The following is a 21,024-nucleotide window of genomic DNA, read 5'->3' as shown; positions in this document are numbered from 1 at the left end:
TTCTGAAAGCTACGCTTGTGATACGCAGGCCAATAGACGCTCCAGTTTATTGATTTCTTTTGGAATAGCACACTTCTTTTGATAAAAAATTAAGTCTTCTGCTTAACTTAGCAAGGAGTTACAATTAAACGAAAAAGGGTGAAGAGGAAAAGGAGCTCGTTGTTGATGGCGTTCATAGCCCGCGTGACACCTTCATCTCCTCCACCCGATCGCGAATCTCGTCCACGGTGGCGGCCATCTGCTCCAACGTATCGTTCTCGCGCACCAGCACAACGTCCGGCCTGTACGCCTCACGGGCCTCCTCCTCGCAGATGCACTGAATCTCCGCCTCCATGTTCTCGCCTCGCTTCGCCTCGCTGTACTTGCGGTTTGTCAGCCGCTCGAACAGCACCTCCGTTGACGCGTGCAACACCACGACCAGGTGAAACCACCGCTCCGGGAACAGCTCGCTGGAATGGTAGTCAACGACGTGATTGCCGCCCTTCACCATCAGCGGCTCCATAAAGTCCAATAGACGGTCCTCGTCCTCCTCTTCTATAATGTGCGTGTCGAGCTCCTCATCGTACTTAGTGTAAAAGTGGTTCTCCTTCACCAGCTTGCCGACTTCGACGTGCTGGAAGCCCTCGAGCTCTGCGATGAGCATCTCGCCCATGGACGTCTTGCCTGTGCCGGGAGTGCCCGTAATGAGAATGTTGATGCCCTTCGGTTGCTCCATTCTGACTTTTTTCTTTTGCCGTTGTTGAGAATGGAGTTCTTCAATTGCTTTGCGAGAGGAAGACCTGTAAAACGCGATAGATTGCACAAACATGCACCGAGCAGAGTCAAATAGCAAAGTCAAAGGCGAGGAAGAGACGCAGAAGAGCGCAGCACCCGGTTTGGGAAGCAGCAAAACAAAAGAAACAGAAAGAGGAGGAGATGCTAAAAAAAAAAAAGTAAGAGTCGTTTCAACGGACTTGGAATCACAGTACCGCTTCCAGTTTATTCGTGCTGGAGAAAAAAATGTCGTTGTCCAACTCGCAGGCATAAACAACCCCGCTCCGTGCACACCTTTTGCTTCCAATAACCTACTTATTCCTTTTAAAGTATTTGGATTTACTTCCCCATAGTGGAAACAACATCAAGAAAAGCCAGCAGGATAGAGTGAGTATGACAATTTGTGCGAAGAATAAGGCCCTAAAACAGATCGCGATGCGGCGAGGAGCGTGGCGGATTCCACGCAGCCTCTACGGAGAGTTGCTCGCGACGCCTCTGGTCCGCCTGGTAGCGGGCAAACTCCTCCGCAATCCCACCCTCATGCGCGCTCTCCTGATCCAGTGGGGCGCCGCGATGTTCCTCCCACATGCTCAGTGATATGTACTTCAGCTTATTTAGCTTCCTCTTACCCAGGCGATGGCCGAGTGTCTGGGCGTGTTCGCCGAAACGCTTCTTCTCCACGGCTTGATGGCAGACAGTGCACCACAGCTGATCAGGGGGCAGCAGCTCTGCCGCTAGCTGCGAGGGCCGCAGTTGACGCCCGATGTACTTTTTGGGGTTCATGGCGTCGCGCTGACCTCAATGCGTCACGGAATGTCGGTGTCAACGCAGTGCGGTGCTGCTGGGACAAGAACCGTATTTCAGCTACTACAGGAGGGTCGCCGCAAATAGAAACGCACCGCTTGTGCTTTCTAGCAAGGTCGGATAAAAAGAGAAAAAGAAAACAGAAAGTAGAGGAGAGAAGCGGCGTCCTTTTCACGACCGTTCCACCGGCGAGATGATAGAAGAAAACAAAAGGAAGGTTGGCGTTGGGAACCACCGTAACGTACCCAGAGTAGCACACACACACACACAGAGAGAGAGATGTAATAAAAGTGTCATCTTTTGGGGGAAACACAACAAGAGACGATCGTGTATCTTTTTAGCACTAGCTGTTTTTTCTTTCTTTTTTAGGGCCGAAGTGACGGCTTCGTTGAATAGCGCCAAAGCATCTTGCACGATTCAAAATGTAAGTCTCGGAGACGGTTGGAGAGGGCATTACCCCAATCGTTCACGTTCTTTCTTTTGGAAGAGGCAGAAGAGATCAGCTCGACTCGGTGCTGCCGTCACTTTCATCTTCCTCGTCGTCGGCTCGGTTCATCGCCTCCTCACTGTCTGAGGAGCTCAGCTCCGCGGTGTAGTCTGGAATTTCCTGCTGTGTCACGAGCATCAGTTCGTCATCGTCGCCGCTGCTCACGCCCGCACAGCCAATCTTTCCGCTCGTCTCATCGCCGTCGACGTCGCTGAAGCGCACCCACGTCTCGATCCCCGAGGCAGAATGCGACTCCGAGCGACGCAGGCGTTGCGACGAAACGCGTACCGTGCCCGGCGTATAATTCGTATCGGTCATCTGCGGCTGCGGCTGCGAGGGGTATTGCCGGCGTCGTCGGGCCGAAAACGATTCTGGAAAACAAGAAACAAAGGGAGGCGGGTGCAGCGGACTCCGACAGCCGTGAAGATCAGGTCCCGAAGACGTGAGAGGCTGCGAGGGAGTGTTGTGCTGCTGTGGATTTTGTGGGTGCTGTTTTCGCGGAGACGAGCGAGGGTTGGGCGTGCCCGATTCGTGGCCCCACTTCGCCACCCCATCCCCGGCATTCATGAAGTCGCTTTCATGCAAGGGGTACGAAGCGATAAAGGGCGGGTAGCGGCGGTCAAACTGGGCGCCTTGGTTGTACGCCTCGCTCGCCCGTTCCCCGGAAGCAGAGCCACCGCGCGAAGACAGTGAAGAAGAGCACGACGCAAAACGCGACGATTTCGCACCCCCGGAGGCCGTCAGGGGATTTGCCGTCATGCCCAGTAACTCGTCCGGGGAGAAGTAAATGGGGGAGCGGTGCCTCGCTTGTCGTCTGGCTGCGACCGTGGAGGGCGGCGATGAGCTTGTCGAGCCGACGCGTGCGGCATCCGTGCCGACAGGCCGTGCGTGGGAACCGTGCGGGGTGCTCCGCCACGACGCATCGTCCCTTCGCGGCGTAGCAGAGTGAAGTGCGTCGACGACGCCACCGTCTTGGTTTTCACGGGGTCGCTTTGTCGTTTGTGGGCCCGCAGCAGAAGAGAATCGTGGCCCCCATGCATTCCCTCCAGGCGGCGGAGCGTGTTGATCGTGTTCTTGCTGCCGCCTTCCACTGCCCATCTTTCCCATCCCTTGGCTCTTTGTTTGACTGCTCTGCGTGGACAGTGGATTCAGGCTCCGAAGGTGACCGCGCAGCTCCTGCTCGGCGGTGCGGCAACGGGAGGAACTAGTGGCGCAGTAAGGCAGCGGCGTGGTGGCTTCGTCCGACCCGGCGGACGCGAAGAGATGCGAGTCGACCTGCGACAGCGTCACAGACAGCGGCAGCGGCGACGACGGCGACGCCGAAGACTTCGAGTGGGAAGGGGGCGTGCAAGCGAAATGGTGAGTCGAGGAGGATGGGCTGAACTGTTGCCGAAGCGGGGTGGCGGTAGCTTTTATAGTCTCCGTGTCTACCTCTTGCTGTTTGTGACCGTTGTTGGGGCGGGGGTGGGAGCGGGAAGGAGAGGGGCGGTCAGATGAAACAGCAGCACCGCTCTCTGTGGACGCTTCATCGTTGGCTTCGCTGTCTTCCTCGTCCTCCACGGAGTCCTCGTCTACCCCTTCGTTGGGGGCCGATGCACCCAAGTCATCCAAGAAGGCACCTGTGTTTGCTTGCTCTAGCATCGACTCTGCTCTTCGCTCCTCTCCATCTTCCTCTGCGTTGCCGTTTGTTGAGGTCGATGGCGATTGAGATGGAGAAAGAGGAAAGATGAATCGCTGAACGGGTGGATCGCTCATCATCTCCCGTTTGTGTTCATCCGCATAGGCGGCATGAGGAGAATGTGCCGGCGATGTGGACAGCTGCGTGCTCGTGCGATACGTCAGCGGCGTCGTACTCATGCCCCTCTCCGCAAAGTTGAAACCACCGGCACACCCTCGAGCGGCGGGTGTACTCCACACGAGTGAGCCGCGTCGCTGCCGTGGGCTGAAAGACTCATCTTGCCCATTAAGATCGGTCTTCGGCTGACCACCGTCCTGCGGCTCTATTACCGTTTCTTCGTCCTCGTACAGAAACACCTCGTTCATGTCACGCAGCGAGTCTTGCAGCCCAAACAAATGAGACTGGTCGTTCACGAACGGTGACACGGTGTCTCTCGCCGTGCTGCCTGGGCTGCGTGCTGTCGCGTCAGCATTGTGTGTGTCACGAGAAACCGCGACGTTTTGTGCTGTAACGTCACCTGAATAGCAGTTTTTCCCGTCATGGTCGCTCTCTCCCCGCCGTTCCAGCACAACACCACCGTTGCTTGTCTCCTCCCCCTCGTCGGGCACGACAGGAAAAGGTCGAGAGCGGCTGTTCTCCGTCGACACCGTAAACGCCGAGGCCGTCGTGCGAGACGCCTGAGACGGGTGACGCGAAGAGGAAGGGTGCGGATAGATCGCGGTGAAGTCGGAGGCCTGACTCGCCACCGACGTCATCCGCAGTTCCGACTCGCTCGGCAACTCACTCAACGAAATGGCCGTGCGCTGATCCGCCCAGTCACGGCTCTGAAAGCCGTCGTAGTAGTACTGGTCTTCGCGACGCTGGGCACGGAGGCCGACAAGGTTTTCGAAGAGATCAGCGTTCGGCTGCGTCAGGCAGCTCCTTGCTCCTCTCGAAAGCCGTTGCGTCTGTACCGCGGGAGTGGAAGTCGAAGAGGAGGGAAGTCCAGGCAGCTCCTGTGTGGGCCCTTCCCGTTGTTGGTGCTCTGCCGGCTCGTCGCACTCGGCAACGAACGTGGTAAGCGAGGCCGCCATGAGGGCCGAAGTTGATTCGCACGGCAGCACCGCCGCTCCCGTTTGCGGGTCTAACAGCCGTCGCACCTTCACACCTCGCTGCGCTTGCAGTCGACTCCATACGACACTTCGTAGACTCGGCAACGCGGAGTTGCGGAGATGTTCTTTCCTCTCATCCGATGAAGCAGACAACGGAGGTGGAAGTCCGATACGCACGGTGTTGTGAAACGCATGCACCGTGAAGAAGGACTGCGCAGCCGGCTGCATCGGCCGCATCGCTGGGGGCGGCTCGTCCACAACTTCCTGCGAGGAGATCAGCTTTTTCTCCCGCTCACCAGGCGAGATCATCTGCAGCTGAAAGAAAGCTGCGAAGCACTCGCCACCTGTGAGGAAAGAGTCGGCTTCCACAGGCTCGATGGGTAGTGCATTGGCTTCGTCATCCGACACATACAGGTCTGTTGGCCCTTGCTGCCGGAGCATCCACTCTTCTGCTGTGGGAATGCGGGCTGTGCTGCCTCCACGTTCACCTAGCATGCGCTGCAGCTGACAAATACGAATCCACGGCACTTTTTCATCCGATAAAACCCCCGAAGTACCCGCAGCTTCCTTCACAAGCGGCGCGGAGCAGTCCGCACAATAACGTGTGGAGGATATCGAATCTCGCTGGGTCCCGTCTTCTCCATCGTCAGCGTCAGCAGGCGAGAGTATGTCACTGCAACCTTGGGCTGAATGTGGAATAAGAGCGGACTCTGACAAGCAGTTCTCCTGCACAAATGTCTTCATGCGAGACTTTGGGACGTGCAGGACGCAGTACCTCGTCAGGCGTTGTTCGAGGCCCGCAATGAGCTGCGCTGCGGTTCGTGCGCGACTCTCACAAGCATCGTCTGCCTTCGTGGACGACGTCAGCGAAGGCAGAGGAAGGAGTACGTCACCGCGGTAGTTGTCTACGCAGCTCCGCAAAAGCTTCGCAGCGCCGTCGTGCGTACCAGTCGTGCCGTCATCAACATGGCCCACGACGGTAGTGCAAGAACTTTTTGCGTCCGCTCTAGCTTGAAACAGAGACACGCGTACAGAAAGAGGAGGAACAGCCATGGCCGGCACACGTACTTTGGAGCAGGCTCTTCGAGGCGGCTGTTCAAGAGGGTATTATTAGCTTTTGTTTGTTTATTTCATCTATGCGTGTTTGCTACTGTTGTCGCCCTTCTATGAAGTGTGCCTCGATGTGTCTGTGTGTGTGTTGGTGGCGGGGGGAGGGGGGGGGGTAAGGGGGAGAGGGGGTGCTGGAGCCGTACAGAGCCGCCATCGCATGTAAGAGAAGAGGAAGTCGTGAGGAAAAAACGCGAGAGTTAAAGGAAGGGCTCTTCGCATGCGTGGAGCCACGTATGATGGCGTTGCCGCTTCTGTCACATAGAGAAATAATAATAAGGTAAACTGAAGTCGTCTTTCCTCTTATTTCCGCAATACCTTTATCAGGATGATTGGATTCTTTTCTCTTCACAACTCTATGAAGTGAGAAGTAGGGAGAACGCAGCTCAAGCTAGCAGACATGCTACTCGAGCCGACACCTGAGAAACACATACATCACGGCAGCAGTGGTATGGCCATCCTAAGCTCATAACGATGATGGTACGTGAAGCTGTGTGGAAAAATAATAATTACAGGCAAATGGGAACTTGTCGTGATATATATAGTGTATGTGCATGTGTGTGTGCGTATGTGCTTCAGACACCAAATTTAGTCAAGATCTTGACCACCGATTACCGTCAAGAACAACGGGGAGGGCGTAACAGAGAGGGGAAATAATAATAATAAAAGACGCAGAAAGGCTGCCACAGCTCTATGGAAAAGCAGCCAATCCTTCTACAGCTGTTATGGAAACTGGTGCAGCTCTATTTGACACCAACAGTAATAAACAGAGACGTCCATTCGGTTCAGGGCAGTCAACAAAACAAGGCTAAAAAAAAAGGAATGAACGTGCGCTCTGAGGCCTACGAGACACGCATTCAACTACGCGCAAGGCGACATCCGCTGCACACTCAGCACCTGCACCGCCTGTGTACTCGCCTCACCAATCGAGCCATTCTGTTTGGTCGCTTTGCCCGAGCCACTTTCGCACTCCTCATCAAAGCTCAGCTGACGTGCCACGAGCCCCTGCACAGGTTTCGCTACAGTGCTCGGAGTCGTGAGAGAAACGGTGGCACCCATCACTGCATTAGCAGGGGTAGTGGAGGTCACAATACCAGCTTCGACGGGAATCTGCGCTGAATATACCGTTTGTGTCTCTTCCTCTTCTCGTTTGCCGTCTACACTTTGCACGCTCTCCTCCGCGATCGTAGAGTTCGTCGACACGGAGTCCACAGTGGCGGTCGCGCTGTATCTCTCTGGAGGTGGTGCCGGAGGAAACACGCAGCCGAGTGTATCGCGCACCGCTCGTGCACTGGGTGTGATGCTCCGACTGCTTGAACCGCAGCTCAGCATAACGCTGACTTGTGAGTCGTCGCAACTACTGATTTCCTCGATACGGCTGCTCGTGAGAGGAGCACCCCCCTCCACCTTTTCTTCCCGGCGTTGCTTCACCGGTGGCTCTTTTGCTGGCTTGTTCAGTTCCTTGATCGCGACCATTCCTGCATGGGGGGACCTCACGGTCTTCGGTGCTGACTGGTTATGATGCAGCTTCACCGAAGGGGGCGGCAGCTGGTGCTTGTAGGAGTTGTAGCGCCCTGTCATGATCTTTTGGGGACTGTTCACGTAGTTGGTGGCAAAGTGCTTGTACGCATCCGGCCCCCACGGCATGCGGCGCGTTTCATCCTGCCGCAGCGTAGCGATGGACCGAGCGATGCTCAGCAGTTCTGCTTCGCTGTCGTCCCGCTCGCTTGACGTCGAAGCTTCCACATCGTCCTCGTCGTCTTCTTTGTCGTCCGCGGTAGAGGGAGAAGAGGCACTGGGACGCACATCGCACCCCAACGACGTCTCACAGGTCTTTTTCGAAGTGGTGGCGTAATTGAGAAGAGCGGCCGCGACTGGTGCAACGCCGAACGGTGGCAACGGCATGGGTATGGATATGCCACCCTTGCCGGCCCCCTTCTCCGCTCCGCTCACGCACACGACATCGTCATCGGTGGAGAGACTGGCCGCGGTGGAATCCTCGGCGGGCATGGCACGCGAGCTGTCTGCGTCGGGCACCGGCTGGACCGCCGATGGAGTCACATTCGATGAATGCGTCTTGCTGTCACGGTCAGTTGTGTCCTCTACCTCTACCATGGGCGAAGTGGCGCTCTTGGATGTAGGGTCCAGCCGCTCACCTTTCCTCTTGCGCGACCTTTCCGTTGCGGCCTTAAAGCGCATGTATACCACCTCCTCCCTCACCTGTACTACGTGCACCACACAGTCATCGGAGAACAGCTCAATCCTGCAGGGAGGCAGTTGTGATTCGATGTCGTGCGTGGTCAAAGACTCGTCTGCTTTGTTGGCCAACTCCGTCGTGTCCTGAAAGCTGCGTAGGTGAACATCCGTCACCACAATACCGGTGCGAAACAGCTGGCGAGCGACGAGGTCGGTGCTCTTGGCGGTGCGACGCAGTGAAAACATGTAGCGAGCCATCGCCCCCTTCGCGAGTTCGCGAACGGTCGTTTGTGAGGAAATCGGTACGCGCATCGTCTTTGGTTCCATCGCACCGGCGGCTGCGCCTGGCACTACAGCGGGGTCACTCTCTGAGAACGCCAAGGTAACAGTGGCGAAGCTCGGCACCACGGTCGTAGTGTTGGAAGAAGTAGCCATGATTATTCTAGTCAATTATGTTCTTCGAGAAAGAAAAAGAAGGAGTTTTCCAAGGCAGCAACCGATTGTTCTAGATGGTCGTGATTTCGTTGATTTCTATGAGTTTGTTTTGTACTGTTGTGCCTCGTGATGTTGCCACAAATATCAGCAGTATTAATACGTTGCCCGATAGTGTTGCGAAGAGCTTCAATGGAAAAGAAGCATTAGCGTGCGCGTGTATGTGTCTATTTGGAGGTTATGTGTGCGTGTGTTCGCTGTTGTTTGTGCATGCGATAACGCAACAGCCTTCTCTATTTTATCAAAGGTGCAGGTGCATAAAGCCCTTCTTGTTTGTTTGTGCCTCAGTGTAGACAAAATGGCTGAAAAAAAAAAAGAAGAAGAAGGAACAGAAAAGAAGGAGGCGGAGGAAGGAAGATGAGTCGTTGCCCTCTTTGTCTATAAAAATGCAGGCAAGATGGATTCCGACACAATTCTACCGTTGTGTGTACGAGAATACGAAACAGAGAAGCTCAAAATGACGGCATCAAGCTCTACACACACAGAGAGAGAGAGAAAGAAGATCTACAACTCATCCTCTATCTATTATGAACTACAAATAAATAAAGGGAAAAAAAAGAAGGCGTCATCTTGCGCTGGCCCATTTTCGGTTGCTGTTCTGCTGTGATGTTTCGCTTGCGAATTCACTTACGAGACGTTAGCCAACGAGTGTCGGCGCTGCAGACATCACACATAGAGAGAAAACAAAATGTCTCCTACGACGCCGATTATTCTTTCCCTTCCTTGTTCATCTAAAAGCTCCTTTATTTTGTTCTTTTTCCGTTCTTGCTCTCCTTCCGTCGCACCATCTATTGTCCAGGCATGAGAAAACACACCCCCTGAAGAGGGGAGTCTTTCAGCAAACAAAACACACCTATAGCGAGCAAATATATATAGGGAGAGAAATGAATAAAAAATACAGTAGCGAGGGACAAGAAGAGACGCGGTTAGTTAAAAAACAAAAATACGTTCCTTGATTCTGTTGTTCTCCTGAACCTGATAGATGAGCCGGTAAACGGAGGAATCCTCCTCTCCCCCGTCGTGGAGGAAAAACGAAAGAGAAAGAAAGAGAACGCGCCCTCAAAAGGAATCTGAGAAAAATGGAAAGCTAGAAAGGGGAGATTCAGCGAAAACAGAGAAAGCAGCGCTTCAAGGTACATCGTAAATAAAACAGAGAAAGAGAGAGAGAGATAGCATCTTAGCCATACAAGCTGTATCAAGGTCCCCGCGTCCACCAGCTCGTCCACATGGTACCCATCATCTTCACCGCGCCTGCACCGCTCTCCGACACCCGTCGCGACACCTGATCCGTGAAGCCGCGCAGCACCTCCGCGCTCGAGTGCGTGACGTCCTTCAGTCGGCACACGTTCACCGACTCCCGCATCGTCGTGCTGAACTTACTCGCGCTGGAACTCTGCGAGGCGTGTCGGTCAAACAAGGTGTTCAGCATCGCCAGCAGCTCCTTCTCGTCGTAGGGCACTGTGTGCCGATGCACCGCGTAGAGCCACAGCTCGTAGAAGATGGCAGCGAAGGGTCGCACATGCACAAACCACTCCGCCGCCGACGCGAAGAAGTCGGCGCGCAGCTCCGCAGGCGTCGGTGGAGCCTCCGCGCCGGCGGCGGTGGAGGCCGTCGCGGTGAGGGTAGTGTTCGCGACATTGTTGCTCTCTGCATTCCGAGGTGACACCGGCGGAAAGGCACGTGTGCGTGGAAAGAGAGGCGAACCAGTACCAGCGGCAGCTGCTTGTTCTTTTGCTGCCGTGGCGGCGGCGGCGGCACGGGGTCTTAACTGACACTGCTCCACTGCAGCGAGGAAGGCGTCGTCGATGCGCACCGTGGTGCGAGCCAGCTTCTCAACAAAGGTCTTCTCGGAAAAGATAAAGCGGAAGTCAATGTGAAGCAGGGCGCCGTTGCTGCCGATAAGCACGTTGCCTTTGTGGCGGTCACCGATACTGAAGATGTAGTTGAGGAGCAGAAACAGCTTTGCGGAGGCGAGGAAGTTGATGCAACCTTGCTGTCCTCGGTGCAGTACGTAGCTCGTGATGTCCATGTTATCCAGGCTCGACAGCTCGCGGCCGGCAGCCTTCTCAATCAGCCCCGAGTCGCACGACAGCGGGAGAACGCTGTAGTCGAGCATCTCCGCGTTGCCGATCTCGCTCGCCAGCAGCATCTGCAGCAGACGCGAGGAAATGCACATCAGCTGATCACGCTCCACGTTCTCGCGCTTATACAGAAACATGCACTCCTGCGCAACGCTCGCAGCAGCAGCAGCAGCAGCAGCAGCCGTGTTGGGAGAAGCACTTGGCGGAGGCGTTGGGGTCGCATTGGAGTTTTCTGCTTGCGCCTCCAAGGCGGTCGACGGGGGAGGTGTGGAGGTCGCAGCAGGTGGGACGGATGAAGGCAGTGTCGTTGCCGTCGCCTTCGCTGCGGCGGCCTCGTCGTTGCGACACGTCTCATCACAGGCGCTGTGCTGCGCGCACGTCCACGTGCTAAACGCGAGCCATATCGGCTTCGTTGCCGCGTTGAGCGCCACCCGGACTCCGGAGAGCCGAATAGAGCGGACGACCATGTACGGCTTGAAGGGGTTCAGCATCGGCTTGGGGAGGTCTGCATAGTTTGGATGGCCGGCTCGCGTCGTCGCCGCAGCACCGCCCTCGGTCGGCTTCGGGGCCGTCATGGCTCGTCCACGCGCGCAGTACCGCACGATCCACTCCACCACCGAGACTTGATTCACCGCCGAGGACTGCGCACAGAAGCGATCCAGCGCCGCGTAGAAGTCCAGCGTCGCCACCACGCGATCCTTTGCCGCGGGGTCCACCCGGTCCACCTCGGCCAAAATGCGCGACCGCCACAAGCCAAACAGCTCCTCGTCGTAGCCGTAGTAGCTGTAGGTGGACTTGAGCGAGAGGAGCATGATAAAGACGAGGGAGAGGCTGGAGGTGGCCACGGTGGGGATGACGTGCTCCAGCAGCTGCTGATAGCGACGCCGGGGGGCTGGTACAAGAGCGTCCTTGTGGAGCATGTCCAACAGCCATATTGTCACCAGTTGGCCTTCCGTCACGTCCGAAAGCGTCGGCAGCGGCAGCGGTGCGGCGGACTGGGTGAACGATGACGACGACGACGATGGCAGCGGCGGCGGCGGCCCGTCTTGCCTCTCCGAACCCAGAAAGGCCACCTCCGTGGCGCGATTGGCGCTGGCCAGACGGCTCCAAAGCGGCGTCGTGCTGAGGTACAGTCGCGTCATGCGCTCCAGCGCTCTGGCGAGGTAGGCGTCGTACACCCGCACCGGGGCCGCGCAGAGCAGCTCGGCACACTTGACAAAGAAGAAGCTGGAACTGATGCGGGAGCAGAAGGCGGTGCAGAAGAGGTGCCAGTGACTGAGGGTGGGCACCACGGGGAGATGGAACGCGCGCTTTTTGTCTTCGTTGCTCGCGTTGGCCGCACTGGAGGAGCTCGGCAGCTTGGTGAGCACCGTATCGGCGCGGTTCAGGATAGAGCTGCTGAGACGTGTGATGAAGTAGTACGAAGCGTCCTGCATCCACAAGTTCTCTGTCGCAATGAACTTCAGCAGCAGCAGCGCGGCTTCCGGGTGGTGCACGACGGATACTGACGCGGTCGGCCCATCGCCCAGCAGCAGAAACAAGCTGTTCTGCAGCAGAATACCGACAGGGGTCATGACGGAGTGCATGTCAGAGTCACAGTTGTGCAACAGCAATCGATACTCACTGATGCACAGCTCCGCCGCCTCTCTCCACTGCTCGTTCACAGTGCGGCACAGCACCAAGTCACTGAAGCCCAGACCGGCAAACGCGAAGAGAGCCCCCAAGTAATGCAGCTGTCGGGTCGCTTCGTACTCACGGTAGCACGTGTCGCACACGAAGCGCTCCTCCGCCTCGTCAACGCTGCCGGGCTTCGTCAGCTTCGCAAACGAGTAGTGGACCCGCTTCGTGATGCAGAAAATGCAGAGGCGGACACCGCAGCTGCGACAGTGGTGGGCGCGCGCGCCGAGAGGGCGACCGACGCTGAAGAAGACCCGTCCGCAGCTCGGGCACGTGTCCGACGACTCCTCATCCTTCTGCCAGCTCGGGTTGTGCAAGAGCTTCGTGAGACCAAAGGTTTGGATCTCGTTCTCCGTCGCCGCGGTACCCTCGCCTGCGGTCTCACGGTGGGGGGACGCGGTGGAGGTGCCCGTCGCGTCTCTTTTCGTCCGGTTGCCGGCGGTGGTGCCGGCGGTAGAGCTGTTCGAGGCGCCGCCCGGCCGCACGCGGCGGCGCGCATTCGCGACGTAGGACAGCGTGGCGTCCACGATGCGTGTCATGTTCGACGTCGGTGAGTGCTGCTGCCGCGGATGCTGCGGATACGGCACAACGCCGCCGTCTGGGAAGAGGTGCTTGTCATCCTTGATGTTCTCACTGACCCAGCGCAGCTCCAAGTTCGACTCCGAGCGCGCACCGGACCGATACGGGTCGACGGCCTTCAGGTGAAACCCGGTCCACACGGCCTTGCGGTACTTCACGCAGTCCTCCACGCGCAGGGCAGAGAAGCGGGCCGATATCTTTTCTGCAAGGGCTTGGCAGTGATCGCGGTAGACTAACGCAAACAGCCGCGCGCACAGGTGGAAGGCCGCACTGTAGCCCTTGTTCACCGCGTAGTTGCGATGGTGGGGGGCGGGTACCGCAGGCGCGGTGAGCGTGTTGGCGAACATGGAGGACACACCACTCGCCGCCGCCGAGACGAGGCTGCCCGCCGCAAGGGCAGAAGACGGAGAAAGAAGTCTCGGAGAAGCAGGAGGGGCAGGTGAGACAACACTGCCACCACGAGCAGCACCGCCGCCGGCATCCACTCCCTCACGGCTGACGCTCTTCACGTTGGCCGGGTTGTCGCCTCCGCGAATCCCTGCACCGGTGCCGCCAGCCACCGACGACAGCGTTTGGGCGGCCTTGTACGACCGCACGCCGTACAGATCCGGCTCCAGCTGATAGGCCACACTCGCCAAACGGAAAAAGAAGTCGGAGTTGTCGCTGAGAGTCTGTCGGAGGGCATCTTCCAGTTTCAGCGGTGAGGCGGCGGCAGCAGCACCCGCCACAAGCGTGGAAAGAGGGAGGCCGCTGTTGAGAGAACTGGAATGTGCGGGAGCATGTTCGGTAGCGGACGCAGCTGTCGCATCGCTGCCCACACCTTTACCCGCCAGCCCGCTGCTCGCGGAGTAGATGCCACCGCTCGCCCAGCCAAAGCTTCCGTTGCTGCCGGTGCCGTTGCGCCGCGCAGTGGCGGCAGCTTGCTGATGCGCCCTCTCGCGCTCGTAGGCGTCGACGTATTCGACGAACTCAGACATCTCAAACGGTAGCGCGCCGTCGCTCTCCGCAGCCGGCACGACGCTGTTGTTGAGGATATGGAGAAACAGTGGGTCATGAATTTGGACGCGGAAGCAGGTGTGGCTCACTCGGTCGTACACACCCAACCAAACCGCGTCCAGCGGTGTGGGAGTGGTGGGGGGCGGTGAATGGCTGGCAGAGGCGGCATTGGTGGCAGTCGCGTCCTCTCCACGAGCGCCAAGCTCCGGCGACCGCGAAGGAACTGAATGATCGCTCATGACTTTGATTTCGTCGTTGCAACAATCAGCAGAAAAATAATAATAAAGAAAAGAGAAAAAAAAGCAGCAGGAGGATAGAAGACGCAACAGCGATATGTATACGCTATCGCTCGCGTGCAGGCACGCAGGAGCACCAAAGAAACCACCACGTGAACTCGTCACCGGGGGGTAGAAAGAGAAATACTAAAGCCGCTGCCCACAAACCGGAAGTGAAACGCTGTAGCACCTTCCGACACAAAAAATAATGAAGAAGACCAAGATACGAAGCAGATAACACGTGAGGGGGGGGGGGAGGAGGAGAGAAGAAAAACAAATAAAAAACCGGCAAGCACAAGTCAATCCAAGAGAAGGTACACAAATATATACGTTGCTGGGAGTTTTTTCTTTTCTTTTAAATGGAATCATGAAAGGGCAGTATTAGCAGTACAAAGGGCACAAACTCCTGCGAACACGGTTTGGCAGATCGGGGCGGGATTTTATTTAGCAGCTCCGTATCACACTAGCAGGGGAAAAGGAAAGAAAAAACACAAAAAGAGGAGAGGAAGAAGACACCCGATGGCACAATGGAGGGGAGGGGGGGGGTGAAACACGAGAGTACCCACGAGAAAAAATAGAAACACAAAAAGTGATCGTCTTCTTCCCTCTTTTTCCTTATTTTCTTGACTTACTGGCGTGAAAACACACCGTTGACGACAGCGACAAACAAAGGGCGCTTCACATGGGAAGCACACGCCTAGCGGGGAACACCCACACGCAAAAGGAAAACAACGCAGATGCCGAGAAAATAAAAAGAAAAACTAATATGGCAAGAGGAGACAGCAATGAGGGAAATGAAACCTCACGTTTGCTGATGATGGCAGATTATGGAAAAGGGAAAAAAATGGGCGGCAGCTGCAAATGATTGCAATCGAATAAAGGCTGAGAAAATGGAAGGAAAACACGCACGAAAAGACAGCAGCAGATGCGCAGCGCAGGAAGTGAAAGAAAGAATCCGGCTGGAGCTGCCTTGCCACACAGCAGCAGTACACACGAAAGGTGGGAAGAATATATGTATATATATATATATATATATATATATATATATATATATATAAGAACGAGACAGTTGCAGCTCGTCGTTGGGTTTGACGTTGATACAGAGAAGGAAGCGAGGGAAATGGAAGGGAGAGTGAAATCAACGAGTGGCGCTTAGGGTGGGAAAGAATGAAAATGAAGCATGCTGGTTCGAAAACAACTGACTAAGAAGCGGGTACAGCCTCCAAGAAGCAGCTTACGCAAAGGACCAGCGACTACTGGAAAAGGAGAAGAAAGCCGCCTTCCTCACAGAAAAGGCTTCTTGAACCGCCCCTTTGCTTTCGCACTTCTGCTACAGCAGCGTAAGAAAGACACCGAACACATTCCGAAAGTGGAGTGTTGCCGTTCGCAAACAACGAGCGCATTAGTGCCTTCGTTTTCAAATTCGCTTCCATTTGAAACTGTCTTTTTCCTTCGTTTTACTTCCATGCGGAACAGCACACATAAGAAAAAGGATGCACGTCACACAAAACCCCGGTGCGTCTCGCAAGAAGAAAAAAAAAAGGAACAACACCGTTGCGCCGTCATGTCCTCTACTTGCTGGCCGCTTGGGTCACGCGCCGCATCGGTGTTCACGCCTCCCGCGTCAGTCCTCCTCCTCCCCCTCCCCTCCCCTTCTCTTTTTTTACGACTAGCAGCTTCATCCACAGCGTGCGGCTTCGTCTCTTTTTTGAGGTGCACAGCGGGGCTGAAGCCGTACATGGCGGCGTGCAGAAACGGCTGCGGGGCACACCGCCATAGCAGACGTGCGTACACCAACGCCGGTGAGTCCGTCCACTCCACCAAGGAGTTCAGCACATCCGCGTCACTCGCGAAAGGAGCACGCGCGATGACACGGTGGGTTTGATCGTGCCGGCACAAGTCTCGGTGCTCCGCAAAGATGGAATTTTCCTGTGTCAGGACCGACTTGCGTCGGGTGCGGCGCTGCCGTCGGAAGTACAGCGGGGGCGGGTCGGGGTTCTCGGCGAGCAGCGCCTGCACGTTCACCCCGGCGATGTTCAGCACCGGTTTTGTGGATGAAGGGGCCGAGGCAGTGTTTGGAGCGTCGGCCGGCGCTGATGGCGGCGCAGGAAAAGAGTGCGGTGCGGGGCTAGCTGGGGATGGGACCGGAGAGGACGAGGAGACCGAAGCAGGCGCAGCGCGCTTCGTGTCAGTTGCCTCGGTGTCGTCGTCGAGCGCACTTTTTGTCGGCGGTGCAGTGGCGTTGTCCTCTGACGCGGCTGATGTGCTCTCTCGTGTGCTCGATGGTGCCCAGCGTCCCGTGTGGTCAGCATCGGAAACGACCGCCATGGCTGCTCGTTCGGCTATGGTGGTGGGAGATGAGGGGGAAAGGGGAGCGGCCATTGTGATGTTGGCCTTTCGGTCCGCAGGCGGTTCTGTCTTGACGCGCCGCGGTAGTGGCCGATCCTCGCTGCCCGTCTGCGTGTTAGCGGTGGCAGAAATTGTCACTCTAGCATCATCCAGGGTATCGGTTGCGTGCTCACTTTCGAGATCGCTCTCACCTTCCACCGCCTCCCTCACCTCCTCTTTCAGCGTAACGGGCGGCACAGTCGTGGAGGGTGACGAAGGACGCGTGTCTGCCTCTTTGTCCGTTGCTGTATGACGCACTTTCAGCTCATTTGACTTTTGTGCGGCATAACCCCGGTGCGCAGTCACTTCACTATCGCCGCCTTCATTCACAGTGGCGTGCAGCAGCTGTGGGCGAGCTGGACCGGCTAACGGCGCGCGTCGGCGCTTGCGTGTCTTCTCAGAAGGCTTCGCACGAGGGAGTAATTGGGGCTGGGTTTCGTCGGCTCCGCTCTTTACGAAGGTATCAGCGCCTGCGTGTGCGTCTTCGGTCAGCGGGTGCAGGCTAATGGGCGTCGCTTCTCTTCTTGCTTGTTCTTCATTGCGAACACGGGACAATTCGTGGACGTCTTTCTCCATCCTTTCAGGCACCGTTGCAAGTGACTCCGCTGAGGCCTTTGTGATCTCGGCTTCCTGTCGATGGTCATCGTGCGCCTCCTCCGCTTGCTCACTTGCCAAGCCACTTTGGCTCGCTGTGACTGTCTGATCCACTGCTGCATCATCGTGTTCTTCCGTTGCGTTGGATGTGGGTTTGGTTTGCCCGAGAACGATACTCTTCGTTTCATCGAGTGTTCTCGCGCCTTCCTCGGTCGGGGCGGCAGGTGCGCAAGTGGCATCGTTGCCCACGGCGCTCACTTCGGTGGGAATTTGCCCTGCTGTGTCTGAGGGCACCATTTGGGCCGGCGGCGAAGCTTCTTCCTTTGCAATCGAATTGTCTTCAGAAAGCGCTGTGATGTCATTCCGCGGAAAAGAGATCGTTTCGGCGCCGACGCCATCGCGAGTGTTTTCCTCATCCTCTTGCGCAGCATTCTCCTCAGCAGGAGCCGTCAACGGTGCACGAGACGCGGCGTCGGCGTTCGCTGGCGCTGGATCTTCTCGCGCCGCTTGTTGTTCGACTCCTTTGGATGCCTCCATCACGTTTGAGGGCGGGGTGTCGGGGGTGCTCTCGGAATCTGCCCTGGACGCAGGAGACGCGGTCACTCTAGGCTCATATGGGTCCAGCAGCGAAGGAGTCGTCGTTTCCTCTGCCGCCGAAGCAGCCGGGACCACGAGACTGGCGTCGGACGATGACGCCTCACTCGCGCTTCTCGTTGACAAATCTGTACGCGGAGCTTTTCCGCTTCGCGAGTTGCAGCTTTTGGCCTCGAATTCCCTCTCCCGCTGAGGCGCACTGCTTTTCGCTGGAGGCCTGCCACCCCCTCTTTCACTCCCACCCTGTGAACTTGATTCGGCTTCGTCATCACGGTTGCCGCTCGTCGAGGTCCCCAGCACGTGCACGAGGAGAGGCGGTGAAGCACTACCTACAGCCGGGACTGACGGTGAGGCGGTGGACTCACCAGAGCTGTGAGCATGCGTATCAGAGTCCCCCGTTTCGCCCATCGCGGGGGAGGCGGGGAAAGCAGGAGGAGTAGCGGGAGAAGTGGCGAGCACCGCCGCAGCGCTCTCCGGCGTCCCGAGCGCGTCTTCGGTCGTTGAGGGGCTCGTGGTGTTCGTGTGAGGCGACACCGAGTACTCCTTTGACGATGCGGATCGCCTCTTCATCTGGTGCGATAAAAAAAAAGGGAAAGGGCGTTTGTGAGTTCCACTGCGTATTGTCAGCGAGGTGCCGTTGATGCGGAGGCCCGTGTATGCGACCGAACCTTAACGATACAAAACACACGAAGAGGAGATTCTATACGGTGCTTTGTGCTGGCGTCCACGTGGAGAACAAAGCTTCCGCGCGCCGCTGCTCGAGAAACGGTGAAATGAGGAACGAGAGAAAGAGAGAAGAACGATAAAAATACATCTACTGAAAAAGGAGGGGGGGGGAGGGGAGCATCACACTGGTAATGAAAAAGTCGCGAGTCCCCTCGTGTGACGCACACCTTTCGAGCCGGGAGGAAGGCAAGTCCTGTGGCAGGCGTGATTGACGATTTCCTTCACGAAACAAAATATTGCGCCCGACAATAATAATAAAAAAAAAGGTATTGATCCCAACCATCAGTATTTATTTGCACATGTAAACATTTTGGCTTCAATAAACAGAACACCAAGCGTAACAATAAACAAAAAAATCAATCACAACAAGAAAGGAAAGAAAGACAATTATATCGATCCGTGAGCACAACGAACAACAGACAAGCGAGCCACGTTGTCTCGCAGCAGCAACTTCCCTGCGTGGTCATCACCGCCCATCACGACGACTGTTCTGACGATGCTCGTACACCTTTCCAGACAGCACACGGCCGCGGCCGTCTTGTATCTCCTCGTGATCCATGTTATCGCGGAGACGCTTGCGGAAGCCGCCCTCCGACGCGCTCAGCCTGTCGCGCAGCTCCACCACCTCTCGAATCGACGTGATGCCCTCGAAGCTTTTCAGGTGCTGTGTCACACCGAGTCTACGCAGACCCTCCGCGTGCCGGTCAGCGCCGAAGTGCTCGCGAAACACCTTCGGTCCTTTGTACACGGTGCCGCCGCACACGTCGCACTTGAAGACTTTGTCCAGTTGGTGCAGTTGTGCGAGCCAGCGGGGAATCGGTTCCCCGTTCTCACCGAGCAGTTCCGCCTTTTCTTCCTCTGGCTCAGGTGCTACCTCTGCCGGGGCAGCAGCGGCAGGACCGCCTCGGCCTCTTCCGTAGCGAGGATTGGTAGAGTTCATGATGCTGCCCTTCGTGTCCTTGAGGGCCAGCTGGAGGTTGTACCGCGCGGCGTGAGCCACGGTGCCCTCCATCGTGCTCGCCAAGTTCTTCGTCAACTCCTCCAAAGAAGCCGTGAACTCATCATCCGCCTGTGCGCGATCGCTTTCCAGCTCCTCCATGGTGCGGCTGTAGTCCCGCAGCAGTGCCTTGTCGGTATTTTCGAACGCGTTGAACAGCAGTGAGTGCAGCAGCGCGGCGGCCTTTGCCTCCGTCATGCACACCGCCTTCACCTCCGCCATGCTCGTCGGGTAGCCAGCCTTGACCATCGCTTTGCTCTTCTCGCCTGCATCCGCTTCCTTCGTGTCGTCACAGTCCTCCACGCTTTTCTTCGTGCCGCCTTGGGTGTGAATCAGCTTCTCGATCATCGCAATGGGCCACAGGCTGTAGTTCTTCGCGTGGCGTCGCAGCGATGGCGGAATGGTGAGTCCACAGGAGACTTTGTTCTCGACCGCAATGCGGGCCGCCGCCTTGCGACGCTGCGCCGCCTTCCGCTCCGCCGCATCTTCCGCGGTCACTGCTGCTTCTTCCTCCGCAACCCTCTCTCCTTCCTCGTTCGCGTCTGCGTCATCATCGCCGACAGCGGACGCAGACGCAGCAGCAGCAGCCACACTCGTCACCTCCGCCTTCGCAGCCAACAACGCGGCCCAGTACTCCTCCCCGTCGCCCTCGACCTCTGTCAGAAGACGCTCCAGTGCACTCTTCTTGAAGGGGTATACCCGGCCGTGGAAGTCGACGAGGTAGGCCAGCAGCCCGTCTACAAACGCTCGGTACAGCTCGAATCCGACGATCTTACGGTGCGACTCGGTCTCGTGAAGCAGGATCTGCGGAAGGGCTTTGGGAAAACGGAAGAAGTCTAAACGGCCTGGCCACAGCGGGGACCATGCGAGGATGGAAGACGGCGCGAGCGGCGCCAGCTCAGCGAGAAGCTCCTCGGCCACGTCCGCACCCTCGCAGGACTCCGCCACCGTCCTGGTGCGCACCATAAATGCGCTATAGCGGGTGTAGTGCGCATCGATGTCCAGGCAGGCCCCAAAACGCTCATTCAACGAGAAGATGTCATTCAGCATCTTCGGGTTTGGTGTGTTGAGCTCATTCTTGATGGGTGGGAGGTTGTTGTAGGTGTGGTGGTACTCTCGGATGTCCGCCAGCTTCGCTTCAAACTCCTTCAGAGCGGCGGCGACGTCGTCTTCGCTTTCCGCCGGCGCGTTCTGTACCTTGGTGATGTCGTCCTCGTCCAAATACGCGTCGAGCAGCTTCTCCGCGGTGGTCTTCACGACCTCGGCTTGCTGGATGACGAAGTGGTCTATAAGGATGCGGTGTCGCTCGTTGGTAATATCAGACGCGAAAAGCTCCTGCTGAACGATAGAGTCGATACACTTCTCGATGTCCGCCTCTAGTGCGCGCACGCGCTCTAACACGTTGGTTTGCATGACTTAACTCAAAAAAAAAAAAAAAAGAATGTGATGTGCACACGTACCTGCAGCGCAAGCAACGAAGAAGTGAAGGATTTGACGGTGATTCAAGAA

The 21,024-nt window shown here is 56.8% G+C and overlaps 7 protein-coding genes across 10 annotated transcripts; all 7 read right to left on the bottom strand.

Moving 5' to 3' along the window:
* Nucleotides 1–172: 172 nt before the first annotated feature.
* ABB37_02904 (hypothetical protein) lies at nt 173–809 on the bottom strand (the record flags this gene model as incomplete). The annotated part of the gene is made up of 1 exon (XM_015800060.1): nt 173–809. Exon 1 carries the CDS (start codon nt 713–715, stop codon nt 173–175), a length of 543 nt encoding a protein of 180 aa, XP_015661662.1. The 5' UTR covers nt 716–809.
* Nucleotides 810–1,173: 364 nt separating this feature from the next.
* Nucleotides 1,174–1,726, bottom strand: ABB37_02903 (hypothetical protein; the record flags this gene model as incomplete). 3 transcript variants are annotated; one of them, XM_015800057.1, is made up of 1 exon in its annotated part: nt 1,174–1,726. In XM_015800057.1, exon 1 carries the CDS (start codon nt 1,534–1,536, stop codon nt 1,174–1,176), a length of 363 nt encoding a protein of 120 aa, XP_015661659.1. In that variant the 5' UTR covers nt 1,537–1,726. The 3 variants fall into 3 exon arrangements, with proteins under 3 accessions (XP_015661659.1, XP_015661660.1, XP_015661661.1); XM_015800058.1 differs by having other exon boundaries at nt 1,174–1,666; XM_015800059.1 differs by having other exon boundaries at nt 1,174–1,622.
* A 330-nt stretch (nt 1,727–2,056) lies between these two features.
* On the bottom strand, nt 2,057–5,866 carry ABB37_02902 (hypothetical protein; the record flags this gene model as incomplete). The annotated part of the gene is made up of 1 exon (XM_015800056.1): nt 2,057–5,866. One exon carries the CDS (start codon nt 5,864–5,866, stop codon nt 2,057–2,059), a length of 3,810 nt encoding a protein of 1,269 aa, XP_015661658.1.
* Nucleotides 5,867–6,781: 915 nt separating this feature from the next.
* On the bottom strand, nt 6,782–8,912 carry ABB37_02901 (hypothetical protein; the record flags this gene model as incomplete). The annotated part of the gene is made up of 1 exon (XM_015800055.1): nt 6,782–8,912. Exon 1 carries the CDS (start codon nt 8,549–8,551, stop codon nt 6,782–6,784), a length of 1,770 nt encoding a protein of 589 aa, XP_015661657.1. The 5' UTR covers nt 8,552–8,912.
* An 891-nt stretch (nt 8,913–9,803) lies between these two features.
* Nucleotides 9,804–15,187, bottom strand: ABB37_02900 (Phosphatidylinositol kinase; the record flags this gene model as incomplete). Its single annotated transcript, XM_015800054.1, has 1 exon — nt 9,804–15,187. Exon 1 carries the CDS (start codon nt 14,178–14,180, stop codon nt 9,804–9,806), a length of 4,377 nt encoding a protein of 1,458 aa, XP_015661656.1. The 5' UTR covers nt 14,181–15,187.
* Nucleotides 15,188–15,716: 529 nt separating this feature from the next.
* ABB37_02899 (hypothetical protein) lies at nt 15,717–18,551 on the bottom strand (the record flags this gene model as incomplete). 2 transcript variants are annotated; one of them, XM_015800052.1, is made up of 1 exon in its annotated part: nt 15,717–18,551. In XM_015800052.1, the coding sequence occupies exon 1, from the start codon at nt 18,360–18,362 to the stop codon at nt 15,717–15,719; it is 2,646 nt and encodes an 881-aa protein (XP_015661654.1). In that variant the 5' UTR covers nt 18,363–18,551. The 2 variants fall into 2 exon arrangements, with proteins under 2 accessions (XP_015661654.1, XP_015661655.1); XM_015800053.1 differs by having other exon boundaries at nt 15,717–18,548.
* Nucleotides 18,552–18,984: 433 nt separating this feature from the next.
* ABB37_02898 (putative splicing factor 3a) lies at nt 18,985–20,977 on the bottom strand (the record flags this gene model as incomplete). The annotated part of the gene is made up of 1 exon (XM_015800051.1): nt 18,985–20,977. Exon 1 carries the CDS (start codon nt 20,926–20,928, stop codon nt 18,985–18,987), a length of 1,944 nt encoding a protein of 647 aa, XP_015661653.1. The 5' UTR covers nt 20,929–20,977.
* Nucleotides 20,978–21,024: the final 47 nt, after the last annotated feature.

This window comes from Leptomonas pyrrhocoris (genome assembly GCF_001293395.1).
Source record: "Leptomonas pyrrhocoris isolate H10 chromosome Unknown, whole genome shotgun sequence".
NCBI lineage: Eukaryota > Euglenozoa > Kinetoplastea > Trypanosomatida > Trypanosomatidae > Leptomonas > Leptomonas pyrrhocoris.
The sequence above is the reverse complement of the archived record's forward strand: the minus strand, read 5'-3'. Positions and strand labels throughout refer to the sequence as shown.